Source organism: Halichoeres trimaculatus, unplaced genomic scaffold (assembly GCF_033239565.1).
Source record: "Halichoeres trimaculatus isolate MK-OKI-2021-1 unplaced genomic scaffold, fHalTri1.1 fHalTri1_scaffold_15, whole genome shotgun sequence".
Classification (NCBI taxonomy): Eukaryota; Metazoa; Chordata; class Actinopteri; order Labriformes; family Labridae; genus Halichoeres; species Halichoeres trimaculatus.
The window spans coordinates 26,641,349-26,666,572 of NW_027437193.1; the positions used below are offsets into that span (position 1 = coordinate 26,641,349).

The following is a 25,224-nucleotide window of genomic DNA, read 5'->3' on the forward strand; positions in this document are numbered from 1 at the left end:
AATAGACCCTGCTTGCTATTTGTGTCCTCCATAAGAAGAACAAGAAAAGTTGCAAAGTATATCCAATGCTGCATCTGTCAGAGCCGGGTTGACTTTGAATTAGGGAGAGATGCACTGAGAGACTGAACTCATAGGTCACTTGCATGCCTGGGCGACTCAAGAGGGAAAACATGGTGGAGGAACACAAAGAAGAGAACGAAGAACTGAAGACGGAGAGAAGCAAGACAAGAGAAGAGACACTGATAGAGGGATAGAGGAAGGACCAGAGAGACAGGAAGAAGGACAGATAGAAGGAGAGAAAGATAGAAAGACAGCTCTGCTTCTCTTCCAGACAATGACAGGCAATGTAGCAAAGGACAGCCACATTGTACAACAAGATACTGTACAATACATAGGATTCATAACTGATACAGTGTGTTGTCAAATGAATTGGAAATGTGGACAGGAGTGGGTTCTTAAAAGGTGTCGTGGCAAATTACAGAGTGATCATTGGACACATTAAGTAAAGAACACCAAGACAGCATGAGAGAGGCAGAACGGGAAAGAACAAGTGCGAGCAAAAAGAGAGATATGTGAGGTAGTATGTGCATGTTTATAAGTTAATAAACTTATGTACATGTGTCTGTCGCTCCTACACATCAGGGTGCAGACAGAATGCAGAAGAAGAAGAAGAGAAAAAAAGGACGGGGAGAGGGAAAGGAGGGGAGAAGACAGGGAAGTGGAGATAAAGAGAGGATTAGAAGAGGGTTTTAGGGGGAAGGAGGGAAAAGGGGGGAAGTAAAGAGGAGTGAGGAAGAAGAAAACACATGGATCTATTTTAAAAACACGGCTATATACCAGAGTCAGGCCCATTCAGAGAGGAGGTGCTTTAAAGGTAGGAGATAAAGAGAAGAGCGAAGTAGAGAACGGATGTTGAAGGAACAGAGAAAGAAAAAGAAGAGGAGAAGAAGATACCCCAGGGTCACAAGACAGGAAACAGAGAGAGAAACAGACACACATCTCTGTATGGGAGGAGAGAATGAAAAGGAGGGCAGACAGAGAGCAAAAAACATAGTCGAAAAACAAAACTGAACTCAATACTAGGAAGCTTGGCAGTACAATACCGGGGAGCAACAAATCTTCAGTTCAAAAAGAATAAAAATCAAAAGAAATGAAAAAGAAGAATAAATTAAAAACCTAAGGGAGCAAATAAATAAGGGTCTTCTAGTCCTCAACATGAAATCAAGCACTACTTGTAATATTTATTATTACTCGTAAAAGAACAAGAAAAAGATAAATAATAAATACGGGGAAATTTGCTGCACAACCTCCACTCCAAAATGTGTAACATCATTACTTGGAATCTTCACGGGCCTCATCCCCCCTACTCAAAGAATCTAGAGACAATTGGATAGAAGTTAATATTTTTTTGGCATGATTTCAACAAATTAGAGTCAAAAAAGTTGCCATGACATCACTGTCGTTTTATCAGTAACACATTTTCAATACTCTTTCAAATTAAAGAATAAATAAATCAAATTAAAATATGGAAGATACCCAGAATTGGATACAGAAGTTGAAGACACAAAAGAGACAAAGAGACAAAAACAGGTAGATCTGTTAGAGAACAGACATGATTAGGCAGGCTTCTCCTTACATGGGCATGCTGGAGACAGACAGACAGACAGACAGACAGAAAGACAGACAGACAGACAGACAGCCTTAGCTTCATGCACAAGACAAGCAACAAGCAAAGCAGATTTAATTCAATCAATCAGTTATTTTATACCTACAGTTATGGAAAAATAAACATAAAAGGACAATTAGTCAAGCATATAGATTAGTGTGGTAATATGAGCAAGAGCAGGATGAAGGTGAAGACTCAGGATGATCGTTTAGTGAAACATGACCTCAGCAGTAAGAGTATTTCTAAAAAAAAATCCATCAGGCCAAGAGACAAAAGACTGAAGAATCCACCGCAGAGACACAGCCGAGGACTTTACAATGAAGTGAGCTCATAACAAGGGATAATCCTTCACATGCTCACAGAGCCTCCAGCTTAAAGTTAATCTAGCAAGGCTGCATGATTCCCCTCCATTTTCTATACTGTTTGAGAGAGCCAGGAGCCTCAATCTTTATTAGCAGAGCTATCATTAGTCGTGTCCTCTGCAGGGAGTCTGGAGGCTACAGACTGAGGAGACCTTGGCACAGCCGCAAGGATTACCGCTGGATCTCCGCACTGCTCTCTACTCGTTCGGCAGCGGCGTCACTGAGCTGACATTTATGCAGCACCATCCGGTCTGTCTCAAGGACACGGCTTTCATTAACCACTGTAGTGAGAGGGAATCATTAATATCCTCCACCCGTTATCTAAAATGTGAATGGATATGATTAATTTCAAATGTCAGTCAGCAGAGGCGTGTCTAAGTGTTTGCAAAGATAGCGGCTGCCAGGACACAGGACTGACTGGGTAACAGTAAATAACATATTGGCATATTGCTAACTTTTAGCAGAGGTGCTGCAGAGTTAAAATAAATCTCAAATCCTTTAGATCAAAATATAGAATCACCCAATCACAAGCTGAACTCCTTACACTTATATAAAAGCCAGAATACAAACTACTCTGTGCAACTTTTTACAACAGTTGTTTTTGACATGTTGGCTCAATATAACATTTGCTTGAAACTGTACTGTGTAATTTTGCTAACATTAGCATCAGCCGACTTTCAGCCGAATTAATGATTTTAGGTTGAAACATGTCACTACAAATAGAAAAGACTTATAAAATTTATCATTACTCGGTAGCTGCAACAATTTCTTAAAAAAACTAAAAAACTAAAGCTAGTGAACATTAGCCACCATAAGCTAACTTTTCTATATCAAGTGAGGTATCCTGAGGTAAAAGCCCTTGGGGAAGGGTCTAATACCTAGTCGGGTATTACAACAGCTAAACTTTAGCCTAACAGTACAGGTAAGTAGATTAGACTATTTCGTTATTATGTTGCTGACAGGGTCTGTAATTAGAGGAGCTAAACTAGCTAACATTAGCGCAGCTTATACCACGTAATTTTGTTGTTCTATTCAGTTACTACTCAAACACTGAGTCATGTGCACATAGGCTTTATGAATGAACGAGTTCCATTACGACTCAGCATTATCTAGCTAACATGAGCTGAAGTGGGCTAATATTAGCCACAACGAGCTAGCTACTGGTCATTCTAGGTCCAGTAAGTCTTTCATTGTAAAATCCCAGAAAAATGAAACCTGTGGAAGTGTATTCAGTGATTTCTTTCAATTAAATTTGCTTTAGCGGGAGAAAACAATGTTGTTGAAAATATTTTTGAAGTACTGCTGGGATGTCTACGTGGAGAGCCTGCACTTGCTAGAATTATTTACAGAATGATTGAAAAATACACAAGTATAGGTATTTCTGTGCAAAATGGTGGGACTTTTTATAGAGTTTTTTTATAATGATGAATATCTTGAGTGTCTTGAAAGCATAAATCAACTAACATTTGGTACCTTTCTTTCTTTTAGTAGGATGTTAGCATAGTGGTGAAAACATTTCCCTTTGGTTTAATAGGGGACATAAGCATAAAGGTAAAGTAGTGTAGAAAATCTTTTTTTTTCTTTCTTTTTCTTCTTTTACTTCCCATTGTCTCGAGTGGCCATCATGAATTTGACAAAAATAGAAGATGCTTCAAAAACCTGTACAAATAATCACACCTCAACATATCAGGGCAAGTGCAAGCATGACAGTAAGTGCAAGATTTCCAGCAACGAGCGCAGAGCGAGACAAGATGTGATGTCATGAAAGCTGTGACACACACGATTACACAAAGGCAGAAAAAAAAAGACACAGAAGCAAACGACATGACAAGACAGCAAGTCCAGTAATACTGTTACAATCTGAGCATATCAATAGGCGTGAACACACACTGTGCCATGCTCCTGTGTCAGTCCGTCAGTCCACACACATGCAAGCGGTGCTTCTTTCTCTTTCTCTCGCGCTCCTTTCATGCAAACATCGCCTCTTTTTTAATCTTCCAATTCTTGGGTCTCCATGACAACAAGATCATACCATGCAGAAAACATTGATCGGGGAGTGAAGGCAATACCAAGGGTTCTGCACACAAGGCCTCACAATGCAGACAATGCACTCTGCTGCGTAGGCAGACCACTTCATCATCATCACCATCATCATCATCATCACGGTAGCAGCTTTAGAGAAATCATCTCTCTTAAATTTTGGAGACATTTCACTTTAAAATCTACTCCGACGTCCTTCAAATGTCTTGGATTTTTTTTTTTTGTTTCTCTCTGTTTCAATAAGTAAAGCTTTCTGAAACAAAGGAGTAACAAAAGAAAAGAAAGAGCACACCAACCTTCTCGAAGCTCTGAGGGATGAGAGGGGGTTGATGCAGAACACAATGACGTGAGGGGGGAGAGAAAGAACGGGGAAACACAGAGAGAATAAAAACAGCCAGCGCAAAGCCACTCACACCTCTGCATCACACACCCACACGCTCACACACACGCTCACACACACACACACACACACACACGCTCACACACTCCTCTGATAACTCACTTCACATAGAAAGTAGAACTTGTATTTTCTCACATTGTTCTGGTATTTAGCCAATCAGCACCCACAGCCCAAACTAAGATAAGTTAAATAGGGGTCCAATGGGTGCCATTAAAGTATTTTTCTTATGATTTCCAATTTCAATCAAATTTCCTTTTTTGTTTAATCTGCCTCTTGTACAGAAACCATTTTAGTAGACAGATCAGTGATGTTTCCATGCAGTTAAACCGAGGTGTGTCCCCAGCTTCATCTTTAATCTGATTGTATCGCGGGGGCTCGCACCAAGGTTTAAGGTGGACTTGTTAAGGTGGTTGTGAGAAACAACAGAGTCAACAAGTACCGTAGACAATGAATGGGTTAGTAATAGTTGTTTACAGTAAGAGCACAGCTATGGAAAAGAGAAATGTTTATTTTATAGCAGCACCTTAAATGTGGGGGCTTCTGTGTGTTTCTGGTCTTTGAATGTGTGTGCGTGATGTGCACGTGTAATGTGATCAGGTCCTACCTCGCACATAGAGGTTGGCAGGGGAGGAGTAGCGCACGCCTTGGGAGTTGGTGGCCACACACTCGTACTTCCCTTGGTCGGTCTCCTCGCTGTTCTCAATCTGCAGCGCTCCTGCGAGACACAAAGTGACAGACAGAGGAGGAGAAAGGAATAGAGACACTGAGTTGAGTATGCAGAAAATAGTCCCTGCTGCTGTCTTACTTTCTTTGCATGCTCTGCTTTTCATCCTGCAACGTTTGTCTACTGGTCTGTTTCTGTTAAATTTTGACCCCAGGCATATCCTCCCTTCTATAGCTTCAACATCTAATAAAGTCAGTTTGGCTGTCATGTCTGTGAGACATCATCAGAACAGGCTGTGCTTTACTAACCAGCAAAAAAGATGGTATCAGGCCCTGTCCTCTTTTTAAAAACAAACAGAAATGGTTACACACAGAAATCCAAATCTGTACCAAAAGTTTGGATGCTCAGTCCCGCAATGACTTTTTGTAAACTCCATGACATTTAAAGGATCTTCTGTTATATAGTTTTTGCAAGCTAGTGATTCCTCTCCTTCAGCACTGCAGCCGTGAAGAAAGCCTCTTCTATCTTGGCAGATAACTGGCAGCAGCTACATGGCTTCCCCCTGCGGCTACAACCCGACGATGCTCTTTAACTCCTCAACTTGTTCCTTTTACTTCTTCAATTTTTATCCTCTTCGGCTGATCCCAGCGTGGTAAACAGTGTCTCCCTAAATGTGCTATAATTACACACAGTACTTGTCAGGTATTCTTTTGTTTCCTTGGCTTCACACCGTGCTATTCTCACGGCTTCTTAAAACTTTTTTTTTTTTTTTTGCCAGCAGCCTTTTGAATTACCAGCCGTGATTTTTTTTTGCTCTTTCAGTCGGCTCTGTCACATTCATCTCATCTGAAACTGACTTTGACATGAAGCCTGAGGAGGAAGCACAAAACCATGGATTACACTCTGCTGCAGGAGGAGAGGGGGGAAAAAGACACAACTAAAACCGCACACAACAATCACATGAAGCGTGTGGATCTGACACATACACACACACACACACACACACACACACACACACATACACATACACATACACACACACACACACACACACACACACACACACACACACACACACACACACACACACACACACACACACACACACACACACACACACACACACACTTATCGAGCACAGCGCTTTGTACCAGGCCTTCTGAACGGCTGATAAAGGGATCTGGCTTATAAGAGATGTACAGAGATACACAGAGAAACAGATGGTTTGGTGTGTCTCTTATCACACTGATTTGTCATGAACACGTGTGTTTAGATTCCTCGCTGCAGAAATAGCAGCACAGGCACCAATAAAGCCACACTTTTATTGTTCCTTTTGAAAACTAGAGACAAATCAAAAGCACCATTAGATGAAATTCAGATACATGTCTCCAACAAACGCACATTAAAACCGCATCAATCTCTTTTTGAGTGTAGTGTTTTCAAGCATTTAAAAACTCATTCCTTTAGGATCCAATGCGCTAAGATGTAAACTGAAAGGTTGAGGATCACAGTAATTACCTCAAAGGTAAACCTGCTGTCTGAAACTTTTGTCTCCCCCTTCTGGCAGAGAGAATAATCACACAAAGACTGATGATGCCAATCCAAATGAACAAGAGCAACAACTACACTGTAAAACGTGATTTTGTATATTTGTTCTTCTAGCTTATTGTTCTATGTCAATATGACAAAAGATTACTGAAATTGTTGTGATAACTCTTGATAATAAGTTGGCATCATCTCCACTACAAAATATATTTTAACTTTAAAATCTATGTCCAAATAAATCAGACTTGACAATGAGGGAATTCAGGTGAGCATGGGATTAAAAAGTTATTACCCACAATGCTTTTGTGAATTGTGATCTAAAACTTATTTTTCACCATGGGTGAGATGGGAGCACAATGGATATGAGAGCCTCAAACTGTTTTGTGAAGCTGCAGCCTACCCAGAATGCCTTTGGGAATTTCAATTTTTTTGTCACCATAAGTAAGGAGAGCACCTTAAAAAGATGAGGTAACTAAAAAATATAATTTATATAAACAAAAATGAAATGTCAGCAGAACTGAAAACTTAAGTTGAGGTGAAAAAAATATTTAAAAAAATATTTCTATTTTTAATTATTTTTCATATATATTTGTTTATTTATTTATTTATTATAAAAAAAATAGATTAATTATTTCAAACAAGTACCTGAAAAAGTTAAGTTAAATCCAAATCAACAAAACTAAGACAAGGGTTGATACAAGACATCTGATTTACTCAAGATAACTGCTCTTATAATGACAAAGTGTATGTTTTGATCTAACATAAAATTTTGAGGCAGCCCTTTACATCACTTTTTTACGTTGAAACAACATGTTACATTTAACAGTGTAGCTTTTCGCTGCTTCCCCTCACCTTACATTACCCTCTACCTTTAATCATGATTCATCCTTCTGAGCTGACTTTTTTCTTCTTCTTTCAGCATCATAATCCTTTCATTGGTGCTACATTAAGGCCTACTTTCTGCCCATGGTTGCCCAGCAATGGCGAACCAATTAACGCTGGCTCATTACCTGTGCACCTCCACCACTGTCAGCACACACACCAGATTTAACAACAATGGAAACAGAGATTCATCAGAGCTGGTGGTGAGGGCTTAATCAGCTCCGCGTGGCTGATGAAGACTGCATGATGGATATTCAGTTACATGTAAACCAAAATTTAACCAAAGCTAAAGCTAAAGCAATAAACTCTATGTGCATGGCTGTGCATGGTGAAAACATGACTGTTGTGACCCTGCCATATAAATTAAATCTTTAAAACAATCTTGTGCTCTATGTGAACAAAGAAAAACAGAAAGCAAACAACCTCAGAAAGAGACTTAATTAGTTTTTCCCTTGATCTGACTTTTACAGATGTCATCCACTAACTTAAAGGGAGCCTCAATAAGTTATAACTCTACAATGTGTATTTTTCATTGCATAGTTATATAATCTGTTTGTACCATACTGAAAAGATCTGACGTGCACTGTTATACACTCACCAGCCGCTTTATTAGTTACACCTGTCCAACTGCTCCGTAACGCAAATTTCTAATCAGCCAATCAAAAGACAGCAGCTCATTGCATTTAGGCATGTAGACATGGTCAAGATGATCTGCTGCAGTTCAAACGAGCATCAGAATGAGGAAGAAAGGTGATTTAAGGGACTTTGAACGTGGCATGGTTGTTGGTGCCAGACGGGCTGGTCTGAGTATTTCAGAAACTGCTGATCTACTGGGATTTTAACCAACAACCATCTCTAGGGTTTACAGAGAATGGTCCAAAAAAGAGAAAATATCCAGTGAGCAGCAGTTCTGTGGGACAAAATGCCTTGTTGATGCCAGAGGTCAGAGGAGAATGGACAGACTGGTTGGAGCTGAAAGAAAGGCAACAGTAACTCAAATAACCACTGGTTACAACCGAGGTCTGCAGAAGAGCATCTCTGAACACACAACACGTCCAACCTTGAGGGAGATGAACTACAGCAGCAGAAGACCACACTGGGTGACCCTCCTGTCAGCTAAGAACAGGAAACTGAGGCTACAATTCACACAGCAACACCAAAACTGGACAATAGAAGATTGGAAAAACGTTGCCTGGTCTGATGAGTCTGGATTTCTGCTCCACATTCAGATGGTAGGGTCAGAATTTGGCGTCAACAACATGAAAGCATGGATCCATCCTGCCTTGTATCAACGGTTCAGGCTGCTGCTGCTGGTGTAATGGTGTGGGGGGTACTTTCTTGGCTCACTTTGGGCCCCTTAGTACCAACTGAGCATGGTTTAAAGTCCACAGCCTACCTGAGTATTGTTGCTGACCATGTCCATCCCTTTATGAGCACAGTGTACCCATCTTCTGATGGCTACTTCCAGCAGGATAACGCTCCATGTCATAAAGCTGGAATCATCTCAGACTGGTTTCTTCAAAATGACAATGAGTTCACTGTACTTATATGTCCTCCACAGTCCCCAGATCTCAATCCAATAGAGCACCTTTGGGATGTGGTGGAACGGGAGATTCTCATCATGGATGTTCAGCCGACAAATCTGCAGCAACTGCCACGGAGGATTAAGGCAGATCTGAAGGCAAAAGGGGGTCCAACCCAGAACTAGCAAGGTGTACCTAATAAAGTGGCCGGTGAGTGTATATAATGACTGGCCTCAAACATTTACTGCACTTTATATAAAAGATTCTTTCTTTTCCGTCTTCTTATTGAGTTCATGTTATTGTAAAGTGAATATTAAAAGGTAAATGAAACCATCCCACCTGTCCTTTCTGACAGTTTACAGATTAAACCCTCATATCCATTCATAAACAAGATAATTTATTGAAATAAAAACAACCCTGCATTCAAAATTGAGTCCAATACTTGAGATGACGTACAGACAGCTATTTTCCACTGCTGCAGACACAGACGGTACACATGGTGTGTTATCCTAATGGAGAGAAAAGCTTTCACTGATTAAATCTTAAAAAGCCGGCCAGTTAAGCACTAAAAGGCTCCACAGAGACCTCACGCGTGTGTGTTTTCAGTGTGTGTGAGCCTCATCAGTTGGTGATCGCTACATGCTGAAGTTTAAACAACTTGTTTTTTGGAGGCTCAGAGGAGGCAAAAGTTTGACTTGTTACGCCCGGTGAGGACACAGGCGTGCGTTTCCTGTGCTTGAGTGTGTTTATTGAGCTGAGGCCCTGCGAGCTGGAGCTGTCAACCGTTCGCCTCTGTCTTCTGCAGCACATGAGAGAAACACAGCTCGTGCCCTCCTCTTTCTCTCTGTTTCTCCATCTCTCATTTCCCCATGGTACAGGGCCAAGTTCGGAGATAAACAGGAATAAATTATCTGCTCTACAAGCCCAGCCTTCCTCTCATGAAGGAGGAAGGAGATAGGAGAGAAAGACGGAGTGGAGGAGAGATGAAGCTGGACAGGTGGAGCTCGGCAAACAAGAACTCATCTGACAGCTGGAAGCAGCTCGTATGGCTAACCATCAGCACAAATTCAGAATCGGCGATTGAAATTGTCTTTTATGCAAAACAGGCAGTAACTAAACAGTTTTCAGTATATATGTGCGCACAAAGGTCATCACATATGCATAAACAGCAGACGTGTGTCTTTCACACACAAACGTTACGACAGTCGGTTTGGAGAAGCAGCACAGAGCTGTAAAAAGGGAGAGTGAAAGATAACAGAGGGAGAGGAAAGGAGGAGGGGGGCAGTTTGTTAGCGAGTGTGGAAGCTGCTGACAGACCTAGAATGAGATGTGACTTCAGTAAATCGAGCTGCTGTGAAATCGCAGAGGGTGTATTATGTCTGCTGGGCAGAGACTCTGCTGCTCGGATGACAACAGATACTGCCAACCTGATAGGTGCGCCAGAACATGTAGGTCAAACAGATCAGCTGGACCCCGTATCTCCCACAGGAGGGACATTAACTTTAACTGGGACCGGACGTTACCGACAATGGAGACAGAAGGGAGCTATTTATACTGCAGTACATTTACATAACACTGATAAATGTGAACATAAACACTGACACAACATCTTAACACTCATGAAGCAAGGTAAAAAAAAGTTAACCACAACTTCTCCACCAGAAAACTGAGATTCTGCTACAGTTTGTCAATCAGTTCACTCTTGTAGCTTCTTGTTCTGGATTGTGGTGTTGACATTTTTCACAGCTTAAAGTCATAACCAACAATTTATTAAAGGTCCCATATTACGCTCTTTTTCTGCAGTTTAATATGGATCATTGACGTCTTCATGAAATGGTAGTAACATATTTTGGTCCAAAAAGCCAATAAATCAAGCACAGCAGCATTGTTTCCAGGCTCTCATAGCCCCTCTGTTCAGAATGCTCGGATTTAGTGGGCGTGGCCTTCATATGTAAATGAGCCACCGCTGATACTGCCCCGCTCTTCAGCGTCACTGAGAACGGCGCCACATACTTCGAGTGCACAATGTTTAGAAAACAGCGAAGCAGGCTAAAACAACAGGCTAACCGCAGCTAAAGTTAGCATCCCGAAGCTAACACAGGGACAGGGGGGACACTGAGGAAAAGCTCTTACATCTGCTCCACAGCACACAGCATTTAAAATACCCACATTTCCAGGGTTTGAGATTTGTTGGTGGATGGTTGGTAATGTGCCTGGATTCAGGAAGAGTCTATTTGCTAGCCCTCTGTTGTACTGTCCAAAGTTGGAAAAGCAGTCGGCCGTGAAGTTACTAGCACACACATGCACAGTTTTACTGAGTGTAGCTGGAACATTTCCTTGATAAATGAACCCTGGCCACTTGGTCTTGTCTTCTTCTGGGATGAGAAGCTTGTGCATGGAACTATGTGGCTGTTTACAGCCAAAAAAAGAGCAGTGATGGCTCTTCAACTTTGGCATTCCCCTCCCCACTGTTGGAGAGATTTCTCTCCAGCAGTGGGGAGGGGGTTCGGGGGTATCTGCTGCGGTAGACCAATCAGGTCAGACTTGCTCCTGATTGGTCAAAAAAGGAATAGCTGATGTCGGCAAATCCCCAAAATCCAAACAGCTCGTTTTAGGTCAGGATTTTATATTCACAAGCACTACTAAGTACAGGTTTTGTCATTCAATTTCACATTTTTTGGGCTGGGAGGAAAGACAAAGACCCACAAATTTCACTAAAAGGCTTAATAATGTGATTTTTGCATAACATGGGACCTTTAATTGTAAAAATATGTTGGCATGCAAATGCACAGTAAAATTATTATTATTCTTTGAATCTTTGAATTGATTATCTTCGATTTTACATGCAAAAAATAAAGATGGACTTGAGAGCTATGTTGTAGATGGGTCGTTTTTTTAAGCTTATGAGAAATAACAGAATAAACAGTATTGGGCTTTTTCTGTCAGCTATGATCTGTAATATCATCTGTAAAAGGATTTCCTTGGAAAAAAAATAATCCTGGATTCCCACCAAAAACAAATGACTTGTTTTTTTTTGGCCGGTGTCCTAATTTCCCATCCAAATTTCACTGAAATCTGCTTTTAAGAAGAGATCTCGCTGACTAACAGGCAGATAAGCAGACGGGACCGTAAATAAAATCAAGATAGAGGGATTCAGTGGTGCACAAGCAAAATTTTCAGTCAGTCAGAATTCATAAAGACTAGACCTGTACGATTGTTTTCATGTTTTTTAAGTGGTTTACTGCACAGCTGAGTGAAAGAAACCGAGATCTTACATCTCAATCATTTCTCTGTTTTGCTTTTGGTGACATGATCACCTTTGATCAGATCCCAGTCGGGACAGGTCCATCCTTTACCCAGCAGTCAACCTCAGGGTCCATATTGCTCGCCATCTGTTAGAGTGTGTGTGTCTGTGAGGGCTGCTAAGTGCTTAGGTAAACTCTCCAGATCTCGTCCCAAATGTGGAGATAGACGGATCACTTGTCACAGCTCTCCTCATGCACATCTAAACTGCTGCAGCAGATGGCATGGAAAAATAGATGGATCCCTCAGTTGAGGTATAAAGATGTTTGGAAGTTCAACTCTATAGAGTGCCATATGTTGGTACCCACAGGAAGCTGGCGTTCACAACTGTCACCTTTTGGACAGTTACCTGCAGCCGGAGGACACCAGTGATGATGGATTCTTATGGGCTGTAAAGTGGCTAACAGTCACCTTTAGTGGGATTCCAGTGCAGCCGTCTCAATATCATTTTTCATTTTGACCCATCTGGGCCATAAAAATATTTCCAGCAGAGAGAGAAAAGGAAAGACTGAGAGAAAACAATGTTTGCGGCCCAAAACAGATCCCTGGCTGCGCCCCAACGAGAACTGGCAGCCGTCCACAAAATCCGAGGCGCTGCTTGGAAGGTGCCTTCGTTAAACAGATTCTAAAGGAGTGTTTCATCCACAACATATCTCGCTGCTTTTTTGCGCCTTTGCTTCGGTGTAATTGATTTCCTCCAAGTCATCTCACTGCAGTGTTTGGTTCATTATACAGTGTGTTTTGTTGTTCAGCTTCGTGATGCTTTCGGTGATTTGAAATCCTATTAAAGCCCCACGGTGAATCGCACTGAGCCATTTGTCTTGCTACTGTTTCATTGATGTGAAATGTGGCCTAACGTTCTGTACCGGTGAATCAGTGTCATGTCTCTGTGTGACATCCTATAGAGGGCAAAATGAGCCTCAGAGTACACCGAGTGAAACTTATCATGATGGATTGTTGAATTATTTACCGTTTTTTGGCTGCAGGAATAAGTATTCACAGTTCTGCATAGGAATGAAAATATACTTTACAAAGTGGTAGAAGGGAAAATAAAGGCAGCACGGAAGTGTTTGAGAAAGTTTCTTTGTTTTGTAGCTCCAAGGCCACCAACGCTATCTCATAAATTATGAGCAGAGAATAAAAAATGTTTGCCTAGTATTTATCGCAATTAGGAGTCTATAAAACAGTCACTACTGCTCCCTCTGGCATGTACCTTATGTCCCTGGTACCAGCGCTTTAATGGTCTCTCATTTTTTTCTCTTTTTTACCAACACACTGTCTCACCTGCCTCCATTTGCAGCACGACTTTTCCTACACAAACTTCAACCCACACCAGCTGCAGCGTATTTTACACAGAGGCAATCACACACTCACACACACTCAGCACCACACAGTGCTGGTATAAATTTCCACACACTAGTGGGTTAGTGGATTCATGAAAAGACTAGATGAAGGAGCTAAAACTGGGACAGAGTGGGCAGTAGCTACCTGAAAAGCTACAGACTCTGTTATTAACCACTCCCTTAAGGAGCTGTTATCCAATCACAACAGCACACTGTAACCACCAAAGCGAGGCATCTCAGGACTGACAAGCTGTGGACTCCTTCACTTGTGGTTGTGGTGTGTATTGTGTTGTTGTGTGAATGAGTCTCTAGCCACAAAATATATACAAGCAGGGGTGTGTCCAGGGTTTTCTGATTAGGGTGGCCATGTAGGGTGGCCACCAACTTATGCAGGAAAATAACTGGATTACATTAGGGTGCAGTAGGGTGACCAGGTGTCCCAGTTTGTGTGGGACTACACAGCATTTTAATCACTTTTCCCACGTCCTGCAAACTGAGACGATGTCCCGCATTTGATTGGCTCTTGCTCTCCAGTTTTTCTTTTCTGAAAACATGACTTTCAATAGGTTAAAGAGGGCCATCACCATTGTCTGTCAGTCAATATCAACATTCACGAGGGGTCAGGAATTCATCAACCTGTCCTCTTTACCACCGCCCACTGACACGAAAAAACAAAGACAAAAGCCTCAGCAACCAAAACGCAGATTTTTATGGTAAACATGAAATCCCTTAGAAAAAAAGTGATGGGAACATGTTTATTTTTGGGTTAAACCAGTGAGTGTTTTGGGAACTTGATCAAATATTTTTGCATCACGCATGGGGGTGAGTATGATGTGAAGCCTCAAACCTACAGGACACGTCCCCAGCAGAAAGTTAAAATGTTGTCAGTTGTGCCTTTTTGTTTCATTATTATGAATTAACCGACCTTTGAGAGTTGAGAGCGTGCACTAAACGTAAACAAATAGCTAATACTCCAAATGTATAGAGGGATTATCAGTCTACGTCATCATAAAGGTGCGCACACATCTTGAACTCAGAAGCAGCATTTTGCTCCATTCATTCAGACAAGTTAGCGTTTTTTAAACACTAAATTCTGCCTGTTATCAGCATAAATATGGATGGTTGTTCTGTGGTCAGTTTTTAGAAACTAAACTATACAACAGAGGCAATGACTTTAAAGTTTCGACCGTAGCAGAGCAACCGGTGTTATGGAGTTAATAGTGACCATGCTAACTGGAGACTCTCAGCCGACAATATCAGTGATTAACGGCCGAGAGTCACCAGTTAACAGGGTCACACTTTACACTGAAACATCAGCGACATCTGCGGGTAAATAATTAACTGGTCGTAGTTTTCTGGTTCTTTTATTATGAACCAGGTCTCAGACTCAGCAGTCTGTGCTTCTTTTGGTCTGGGAGGGTTTCTGATTTATTGACACATGTTTATGTCCTGGTCTGTCACAGTCTGGTAAGTGTCCACAGATAATACAGTCATGAGCATTGAGCATTGATTTCTCCGCTAAAATCGTCTGTCCATCTAATATCTGTCCACTCACTGCTATTTCACAAACTTGAGAGCCGTTTCCCATCCGTAAAAGTGATGATATTTAGTTTAAAATCTGTTTTTTGGTGGTTAACTCCTCCACGTCAGTTGACAGACCATTATACTCCTCAGACTCCTCAGTGCTTCTGCACTTGAGCTGCGCACATCTTGCATTGTTGATAAACAAATAATCTCTCTATACAAACACAATACTTCACAAGCTCTGAGAAACTTCTGGTTTCTTCCTTGAATTTTTACCAGTAGATTTTTTCAAAAACATTTTTACGACTATCATTTTCCGGTGAAAAATGCATGAACTGGCCTTGTGAGTTGGAAAAATTCCATCTAAGAAAAAAAATGTGGAATAAAAGAATGCAAAATGTGTAAATATATGCAACCAAATCAAATGTTTTTTATTCATATTTATAAGCTCGGTCTCAATAGAAATGTTTTTGTTTTATGGTTGGATAGACATTATTCAAAAATGTAGAATATGTTTTATCATTGTAAAAGCGTGTCCCACATTGTCCCACACAAACACCTGCTCACCCCGTTGTGCACACACCCGCCTCTGCTGATCTTATCTACTCAAACTGATCAAATTAAAGATTTGTTACATTCCTGTTTAATTAAATATTCAAAACATTTGATATTTTCCTCAGTTTACTCTTAAAGGATTCATCAAGTAGATTCTCCTTCAACACCCAGAGTAAAAGTTGTGGTTAAGAAGACATAGTCTTTTTTAGGTGAGTCTCTGTTCACTGTACTGCTTGACAACATCCATTGCACTTATCAAGTCCACAGCATTCAGTTTCATTTCAGCTCTAAAGCTTTTTTTCCGGTATCATCTGTTAGCCACATTAAGTTTTCAATTTGGCAATCTACCAGAAAAGTAGTTTTGCTCAGCCTACGATAGTGTTGATATTTGTGAGGCACTGCCTGTGACTAACTGGCCTGGAGTCATACCACCCACCTCTGCTGGTCACTTTTTGTCCTAAATACTGGAGTTTTTAAACAAACCAGCACTCTAAAAAGTTTATTTAAGTAGGATACCAGCATTTTATTTAAATGCGGGATTTGTGTTTCAGTAAGTTTTGTGAAGTGAAGCAGCTGCTTCTAACACAGAGTGAATGGAACAAACTTCCAACCACATCAGGTCTTTTCCAGTAACAAGTCTCAGGTTTCAGGGATGAAGCTTTAGTCAGCATTTATTTTCTGGGTAAAATACCATAAAGACAATAAAAAACCTCCATCTTCATTTCCCATTCACATGTTCATTGAACCAATGGATAAGATAAGATAAGAGTGTCCTAGAGGAATATTCAACGTCTTGATCTGGATGAAAAATAGATGAATGAAATACTGACAGCCTGACGCAACACAGCCAAAATGTGAACATAAGTCCTGCCTCTGCAAAAGAAAATATCAGATCATAAATCCTATATGTATCATGGGTTCTCATCAGCGCCATCATACCTCTTTTGCACTCTCATATCAATCCTGAAACTGTATAACATAGGTGTTCAAACATGCACACACGGCCATGTTCAGACCCTCCTGCTCTGCCAGCTCACAGACATCCTCACTCGCTAATGTAAACACCTCTGGTGCCGCCAATAGTGGTGGAGCTGTGGGACCGCTTCTGTTAGGTTCATACTGAGGGCGAGAGGCTCCAGAGGTGTAAATATCCAGCCTTTAACTGGCAATAAAAAAAAAAGAGTTTTAGCACGGCAAAGGTAGCCCATCAGATTTCAAAGAGAGGTCATGCCACCCTTGGCCACCCCATTGAATGTGTCTCTGGATATTGACACAGAAAGCAGCACTGATACAGTGTTATCTCCTAAGTGACCACACTAATCATTCAGTTTTCTTCAAGTTACAGATTACATTTGGAATAGGGATGGGAATTGATAAGATTTTGTCAATACCGATGCCCTTATTGATTCTGCTTATCGATCTGATTTTTTATTGATTCCCTTATCAATTCCTGTTGTGAATTTTCTTGATACAAAAAGCAGCTTTACAGGTTTTCTGTGTCAACATTTAATTAAGTTTATAACGTAAGTGAATAAAATGTAATAAGTCCCTGAGTCTGGATGTTTCTGGGCATAATTACACAGAAACAGGTAAAAATTGCACAATGTAACGTTGATGTACTGTGTTGTAATATTTCAATTCAAGTAGGCCATCTAGTGTCTCAAAGTGGTTATAGCAATAGTTTAAGTTGTTTGGAATCTTTCCGTAGTTATGAAGTCAGCCATGAGCCTTTCATTAGCCTGTTAGCTTTTGACATTTGAAATTCTCAGTATGTTTTACAAAGAGTTGATGTGATATGTTTCTGTGCTGAAAGTTGAAATTCTATTCTTAAGCTGAAGTTATACTGATGTATGCTAACTGCTAGCATATCAATGCAGTTTCCTATATACGTTAGCATCAAGTTTGCGCTTTTTTGTTATTTTGGTAAATAAGGTGATTTATACCATTTTGAATGTACTGAATATGAATCTCCTGAGAGAGAGTAATGTACATTTCTTTATGAAGTCAGTTCTTCAGTAAAACTTCAAGCTGAAAATCCTGAATCAGAGTTTTCTTGGGAAACGTTATCTATCTGATAAGCTAAGATAGCTAAAGCAGACTAGTCGACGAAAGGCCTGGAGGCTCCAGCACAATGTAGAGAATTGATAAGGGAATCGTTAAGCACAAAGGCTAACGACATCAATGGACTGAAACATTTCTTATCGATTCTCAACAGGAACCGGTTTTCGCTTCCCATCCCCAATTTGGAAACACTCTGACTGTATGTACCTGTGCAGTGCTGACTTACTGTAGATCTTTCTGGATGTTACTGTATCTGAGCTACTGTTGAGCATTGGATTGGATTTAATGAAAGTCCAAGAACCCAAGCCAGTCTTGTTGACCATGTTTGCATTATAGTTACTGAAGTCCTAAATTCAAACACCGGAATTGTGGGTCAAATAGTAAAGTTGTAACTTTGTTTATTTGCATCTTTTCCTTCATTTGTTGGAGGGTGTGTACTTTCCTAATAGTATGTGTTATCCACATCAAGAGGTATAAACCAGTTCTTGGTAACTTGCAAGGGTTGATTTGTTTGTAATTGGTAGTTACTCTGTGTAAGTTATTCTTTGTTGATTTAAATTTATGTGTTTATTAGGGTTATTCTCTGTTATAGCATGTTAATGTGCTTCACAGTTTTCCTTCTTTTGTTTGGAAGTTGTATTTACTCTGTATAAGAGTTATTCTGTTTAAATACATTGATATGCTTCGGTAAGTAGGGGCAGGTTCATGTAAGTTTTAGCTTCCCCCTGTCCCTTCTCAAACATTGTCGTATGTTTACATACTCATGTATTTTTATTGTCATTTGTTTAATTACAATCTACAAATGTTTGACATAAAGAAAGAAACAAAGAAAGAATGGTAACACACAGGCTAATAGCATTACCTTGCAAAGAATAAAAAAAACAGTAGCTGCTCCACCTTTCTCTTACAGTTAGTGTATTTTCTCTGAGGACATGAAGCTCTGGGTTATATGTGGTGCTATGTTTTCACTTTTTGCTTTGTTGTGACCGTTTCATGTGTCTAATATCTGAGTCATATAGTTACAGGGCTTTTACCCTGAGAAAGCAGAATAAGCAAAAATGACCCACTCTTTTTAGAATTTCTCACACCATCATGTGGGCGGCTGAATCTGTAGTTTTTAAAAACTGCCGGTGCTGTATAGGACATTAAGTTGAGCATACATCAAAACAGTAAAAATTAGAAAGTTGAAGACTTCTAATATTTTTTAAACAGCGTGAACTGTGAGTAGACGCTTGCACTAGGCTAACAGGGGGCTCTGGTGATCGGTGAAGGCTATTGGCTGACAGCAGGGAGATATGGGAGCTGGCAGGACGCTGGAGCACAGACAATATGGATGAAGCGACAGCAAAATGGTTTCGCCTCACCATCACTTTCATCCTCCCTGAGGAGAGCTGAGAGGGAATGGCTGAGAAAATACGCATCTGCCTACTCCAAGAGACACTGTGTCATCCATACAGGAGAGCATAAACAAAGCTGAGCAGACTGTCTTAAACGCAAGATGTTTTTCCTCTGTTTTTCATCACCCCCTCTGTCCGCACAAACACAGTTTTTCACTTTGCAAAAAAAAAAACAATTTCCCTCTTTCTCTTTCCTATTACTGTCCCTGGCAAAAGTGATTTTACATTCAGAGTTCATTTCACACTCCTCGGGCTGGGCGGGTCAGAAGATAAGAGGAACATCAGTTAAAATCCTAATGTGGAGAAACTCCCATCACTATGCATTGATTTTAAAATCTGGGAAAAGAGAACTGCAGCTATTTTGAGGTGGATTGATTATGTCATTAAGCATTTATTCCAAACTTCTTTTACTTTGGAGTTGTTTGTCAACTTTTTTCAACCCACTTGTGTATTTGAGACTTTGCCTCTTCATGCTGCTGTTATTAGACATTTATGATCCACAAAGGGAAGAGATTTGTGCCTTTTAAGTGTCATCTTATTCTAATCTTCTCTCCCCAATGTTAATAAAAAACAGCATTTTTAATGGCTTAAAGACGGCACAATTATCCTTTTATAAAAATTGGCTGTAAAAAGGTTTTACACCCCCAAAGGATGCAGATAAACTCAGAGAGGAGCATGTAATCCCTCAATCCTAATTAAAACACGATAATCGCCAAATTTAGAGCAACAGGGATTTTAACCTGATAGCAATGCTAAGCTCTAGATGCTCTGTTTGTTTACTTATTTTTACATGACATCATCTGACAGGTACGGCTCGTCTTTCCCACCTGATCGGAGCTGTTTGATGCGACCCTGGCTCGAGCTGGGCTCCACAGGCAGGAAGTCTTTGAACCAGGAGATCTCTGGGTCCGGGATGCCGCTGGCCGCACAGAGCATGGTGGCCGTCCTTGTCCGCTCCACCACCTTCAGCTGGGGACCCATGTCTATGCTGGGGAAGCCAAACGGCAACAGGTCCTCTGAGGGGAAGCAGACAAAGAAGGAAACATTCAGGGTTATAAAACAATCTAAAATCTGTCTCACCAGGAAGTACAAAAACTGACTTTATGTTCTTTTTTATTGTTGTTTTGTTTTGTTTTTTTGTACAAGGAAAAAAAATACTGTTAGCTTAGAAATACCAAAAAGTATTTTAATTTTTGCCGATACCGATATCTGATCTTAATATTGCTGTTATGGCCGATAAACAATATTTACCGATATCAATATTGGTCAGAAAAAAAATATATATAAAAAAAACAATTTTGACAAAGGTTCACAGAGAAAGAGCGGTGGGATCGTGAGAAAAGACGACAGAGATCATGGAAAGGATCAAAGGATGAAACCCAGATCAACGCAATCAAAAAAGACGTTTTGTCTGTTTTTTGGATCAAAAACAGGAAGAGAGTCCACTCTTCTTGGGTAGCTTTGGTGTTCACATAGTCATAGAAAACAATATCATTTGAGTCTCAAAAAAAAATCGTTCAAGATGCTCTGAAAATGGCCCACAGCCAATGAGTAAATATCGGCCGATACTGATATATCAAAAAAAAAAAAAAAACGACCAACATTGGTCAATACCGATATATCGTGCATCCCAAATTTTAAGCTAAATGCTAACATCAGCATACTTATACGCTTACAAAAAAGCAAAATCATCCTTTATTGTAATAACCCATTCCAGTTTGCTAACATTAGCCATAAACACAAAGTGTATGGACAGAACAAAAGCTGAGTCAAATGAAACCAAAGCTTTAAGAGCTCCCCCTGGTGAGTGGCTACAGTGCAAGTCTTAAAACCTGCTCTACCATTAACAACTATAAGACTGAAGCAAATTTTTAAAAAGTGCACTTTTCTCAAACATCGTTTATGTCGTTACACTTTGCTGTTTTCAGGCTGATTATTGTCAAAAAGCTCATTTGTCAGAGAAATTTCAACCATTGGTTTGACGTTAAAAAGATGTTTAGTTGTAAACTTTGTCAGCTTGATTTTACATTTTGAGTTTGTTGGCTTTCCATAACTAATTGTCACTTTTAAATCAACAAAACAGCCTGTTCTGCTGTTGACTACAGTGATTTGAGGCATCTTTTGTCGCTTCATACAGTGTTTAATCTGTGTGTTTTGGTTAGCAAAAGGGGGTACAGAGTCAGTCCTGCTGCACCACCAGCCACCACCAGCCACCACCATATTTTAACACTCATTGAGGAAATGGAGAGGGGGTTGGCTGAGTTTGAAAGACCCAGAAAGATTAAATATTGAATAGCTGTGGATGTGGGAAGGGACTGGGACAGAATATCCCCATTTTTTTATCTCCTTTAGTTATTTTTCAGTATTGTTTTTGAGTATTCATTGATGGGAGAGATGCAGAGAGAGGGGAAATGTGGGGAGTGGGAGTGGTGGAAGACATCCAGCAAATGCACACAGCCAGCATTAAATCCAGCTACTGCTGCTATGAAGACTAAAGCCTCTGCACTTCAGTGCTCAAACCACCAGGGCCCGTATGCATGACAAGCCATTAGTGAGGAAAACAGACCGTTTGTACTAACGGTGAAAAAAAAGTTGATTAGTGGTATGCATGAGCCAAAATAACGGCCCAAAAGAGCGTTTGCTTTAATGGAGGTAGACCCCACCATTACAGGCGCAAACAGCAGGATTACAGCGCCTGTTCGGCTGTTTAAAGGCAGACATGGCGCAATACGTTACAGTTTGAGACGAAACATAGAAAGATAGTGGACAATCCTTTGGAAAAGTGGTGATGTGTAGCCATACAGCAAATTTAGATTTAGGGGACACATTCTTTCAGTGAACAGATGAGACAAGGAGGACAAACCGGTGCGTTTTATAAGTTTGATTCGCTTTTTGATTCAATACGTCTGGGTCCTTCCAAAATGTGTGTGGTGATATGTTGGCGTTCATAAACTGCTTCAAAAGTTGTTCATCGAGGTACTGGGGGCATTGCTGCGGCGCAAAACAGCTTTCATATTACTGATTTTATTTTTGAGGTTTTCTACTGTGTGCTCAGAAAGACCACACACATTTACTCTGTTCAAGATCGGCAAACTTTCTCTTTCTCTTTGTTTACCTGACTGACTCCAGTTGCTAGGCGCCGCCCTGTTGGATATGGCTGCCTTTTGCAGTAGCTCTCTCTTCTTTGTCCGTTTCTTGTAATTCTTTTCGCCTCTTTTTCGTAATCTTTGTATTTGGAGTGGATCATTACTTTGTATGGTTCATTTGTTGCTCATAGACACCAAACTTTTTGTGGCTGCAGTGATATTTTTACTATTTTTTCTCCTGTGTTTGTCTGAAGATCCTTCATATAACCATGGCTGCATTGTTTACATGTGCAATCAGCTGTTAGCAGCCAGTAGCACATCAATGCTAACTGGTGTAAGGCCTGATGTCTTCCCACAAGGTGAGGAGAAGGGGGTGAGGACGACGTGCTGGTTCTCAGGTGTGAGCTAAGAAGTGATGACATAGACCTGTCCTTCCATCCATCGTTATTGGGAACGTAAGATCTATCTCCAATAAGATGAACGAGCTAGCTGTGCTAACCCTGCAACAGAGGGAATACCAGAGAGCAGAGTAGCATCATGCTATTCACAGACATGGCTAACGGAGTTAACACCAGACATCAACGCCGCATTGGAAGAATTCTATTCTATTTTATTTTATTCTATTCTATTCTATCCATAACAGCTGTTTGTGTATTCTTGTAATAAAATCTCTATTTCTTTGGCTAAAAAACCTTTTCCTAATCTTCTCTCAGTCACACTGTTTGGCCAGGTTTACTGCTGTTTATGAGTGGTAGACATGTGCAGTTTGAGTTTGTTTGATGGGGTTTTCCGGGAAATTCTCCTTAATTATGACATAATCTGCACCTGTGTCTCTTTCATGGTGCAATTAGTTAACTGGATGATTATTTGCAGCTGTGCATGCGGGTAACGCTGCAGCCACACGGGCTATTCCATAACAGAACGTTAGGACTAATGGTAATGGTAATGCATACAGGCCCAGGTCATCCTGATCTCACTACAGGATTGCCATCATTGCCTTTGTACATGGGACAGAATCTTGGACCACTTCTGCTAATTAAAGCTAATCTAGGTTCCTCAATCCAAAGTGTATTTAGGGTACATTTATTCCCAACCTGAAAATGGCTCCAGATGAAATGTTAAAAAGAGAACTTCACGATACTCAATTTGAACCTCATCACTGCTTGACAGAATGAGTCAGATTCAGGAGGATTCATCCTCCAGCTGAACACTGACAGTCCAGCTCCATCATCCCCAGAATATACTGCTGGCACGGCTTAAAGAGATAATAATACAGTGATAAAGGAAGATGGAGTGCTGTGGCTGGGGTCAGAGAGGTGTGCTGTATGTGAGGATTGCTCATCCTTAATTTTGGAGCAAAATGACTGGGACATTATTCAACAAATCTGTGAACTCCTCATTTTTCTGACAGCTGATTTTCAGCCGTTCTGAACACAAACGTCCAGTTTATCTGCCTGAACAGAGACAGAGTCAACCCTGCCTCGCATCCAATCCTTGCTCACTGACACAGTAATGTGAGAGCCACTGTCAACCTCCCTCCCCCTCCTTAAACATCTGCAGGCCTTTGAAAGTAGAGCTGCTGGCGAGGACAGCCGAGCCACAATATTCTTCCTCCATCAAAGCGGCGTTTTCCTTCCTACAGCTACCGAGTCATTAGGTGATCTGGTAGGCTGGCAGCAACACAGCTAGGTTTTAATGTGTGTGTGACAGGCTATTTCTACAGGAGGATAAACACACCGCCCAGTCAGCAGGAAGGACTTAAGTGGCGACACACAGGAACACACGGCCACATACACACACACACACTTACGGTTCTCTCCTCACCCAGAAACACAGGTGTTTGGTGGCAGTGGCGGTGAACTGTGAGGTTTGGCGTAGTGTGGCCTTGTGTTATGTGCTGGTAATGATTCTTGTCTAATAACTATGCAGAGAGCTGCTCAGAAACAGCAGCAGCAATTAGAAGCTGGGATCAAGAGGAGGGGCAGGGCACTGGGGGTAATAAGGACTTGTTAGCAGTAATTGTTAAAATGTACCAACGATTAGAGAGGCCGATCTGGGATGTGTCTGCATGCGTCTGGATGTGTCTGATTACAGTGGTGGTGGAGGTGGTGGGTGGCTGAGGGGGGCAGAACAGAGGTGTGTGTGTGTGTGTGTGTGTGTGTGTGAGTGCATTTGTTTCTATAGCCATGTTCCGATTAGCATCTTCACAGATTTATGCAAAGTGTGGAATAATGCATGGAAACACATCCACACATATCCTGGAGAGTTGGAGAGTGAAGGTGTGTGCACACAGAGAAGCAGTTGCTTTCTGTTCACACACACACACACGCACGCACACACACATACACACAAAAGCACATTAACACTCACTTTCTCTGCTGAATGGGATTAAGCATCTTGGTGACAACAGTCCAGATGGCTAGACACGTAATCAAGCATCCGTCAGCTTTCCTGCTTCCTCCTCGCCTTACCCTTTAACCACTCTCTTTCTATCACACACACACACACACACAAACACACACACCTCCCCCATACCTGAGACTATAATTATATATTCCACCTTCACTACAGCAGCAAAGCAATTACCAAGACGCTAATTTGCTCAGCTAATAAATCAAACTCGCTGCAGCCTCTTGATTGTCAAACACAACAAAACACCCAAAAGTTTGCCATGGCTCAAGCATAAGCACAACAGCTCTGACAAATCTGGAGCCAAACACGGTCCGAGATGCAGACCACAGCCACGTCAACATGTCCGTGTGTTTTCCCTCCTCTGCTCCTCTCCTCCTCCGGGCCCCCTGCTACCTAACCACATGACAGACCCGTGCCATCTGTTTCCACACACTCCGCTGTGGGGATGAGTGGCTGAGTGG

The 25,224-nt window shown here is 41.1% G+C and overlaps 1 protein-coding gene across 9 annotated transcripts in view; it reads right to left on the minus strand.

The window, feature by feature from the left end:
* ptprsb (protein tyrosine phosphatase receptor type Sb) overlaps positions 1-25,224 on the minus strand; it is a 106,542-nt gene that overhangs the window by 41,638 nt on the left and 39,680 nt on the right. For 5 of the 9 annotated variants that reach the window (XM_074688555.1, XM_074688557.1, XM_074688556.1 and 2 more), the window contains exons 5-7: positions 20,093-20,281; positions 5,073-5,183; positions 617-631 (exon numbers count right to left, since the gene is read on the minus strand). In XM_074688555.1, coding sequence (XP_074544656.1) covers positions 617-631; positions 5,073-5,183; positions 20,093-20,281 — 315 coding nt within the window. The remainder of the gene's footprint in view (positions 1-616; positions 632-5,072; positions 5,184-20,092; positions 20,282-25,224) is intronic. The other 4 variants (XM_074688559.1, XM_074688558.1, XM_074688561.1 and 1 more) reach the window with 1 other exon arrangement.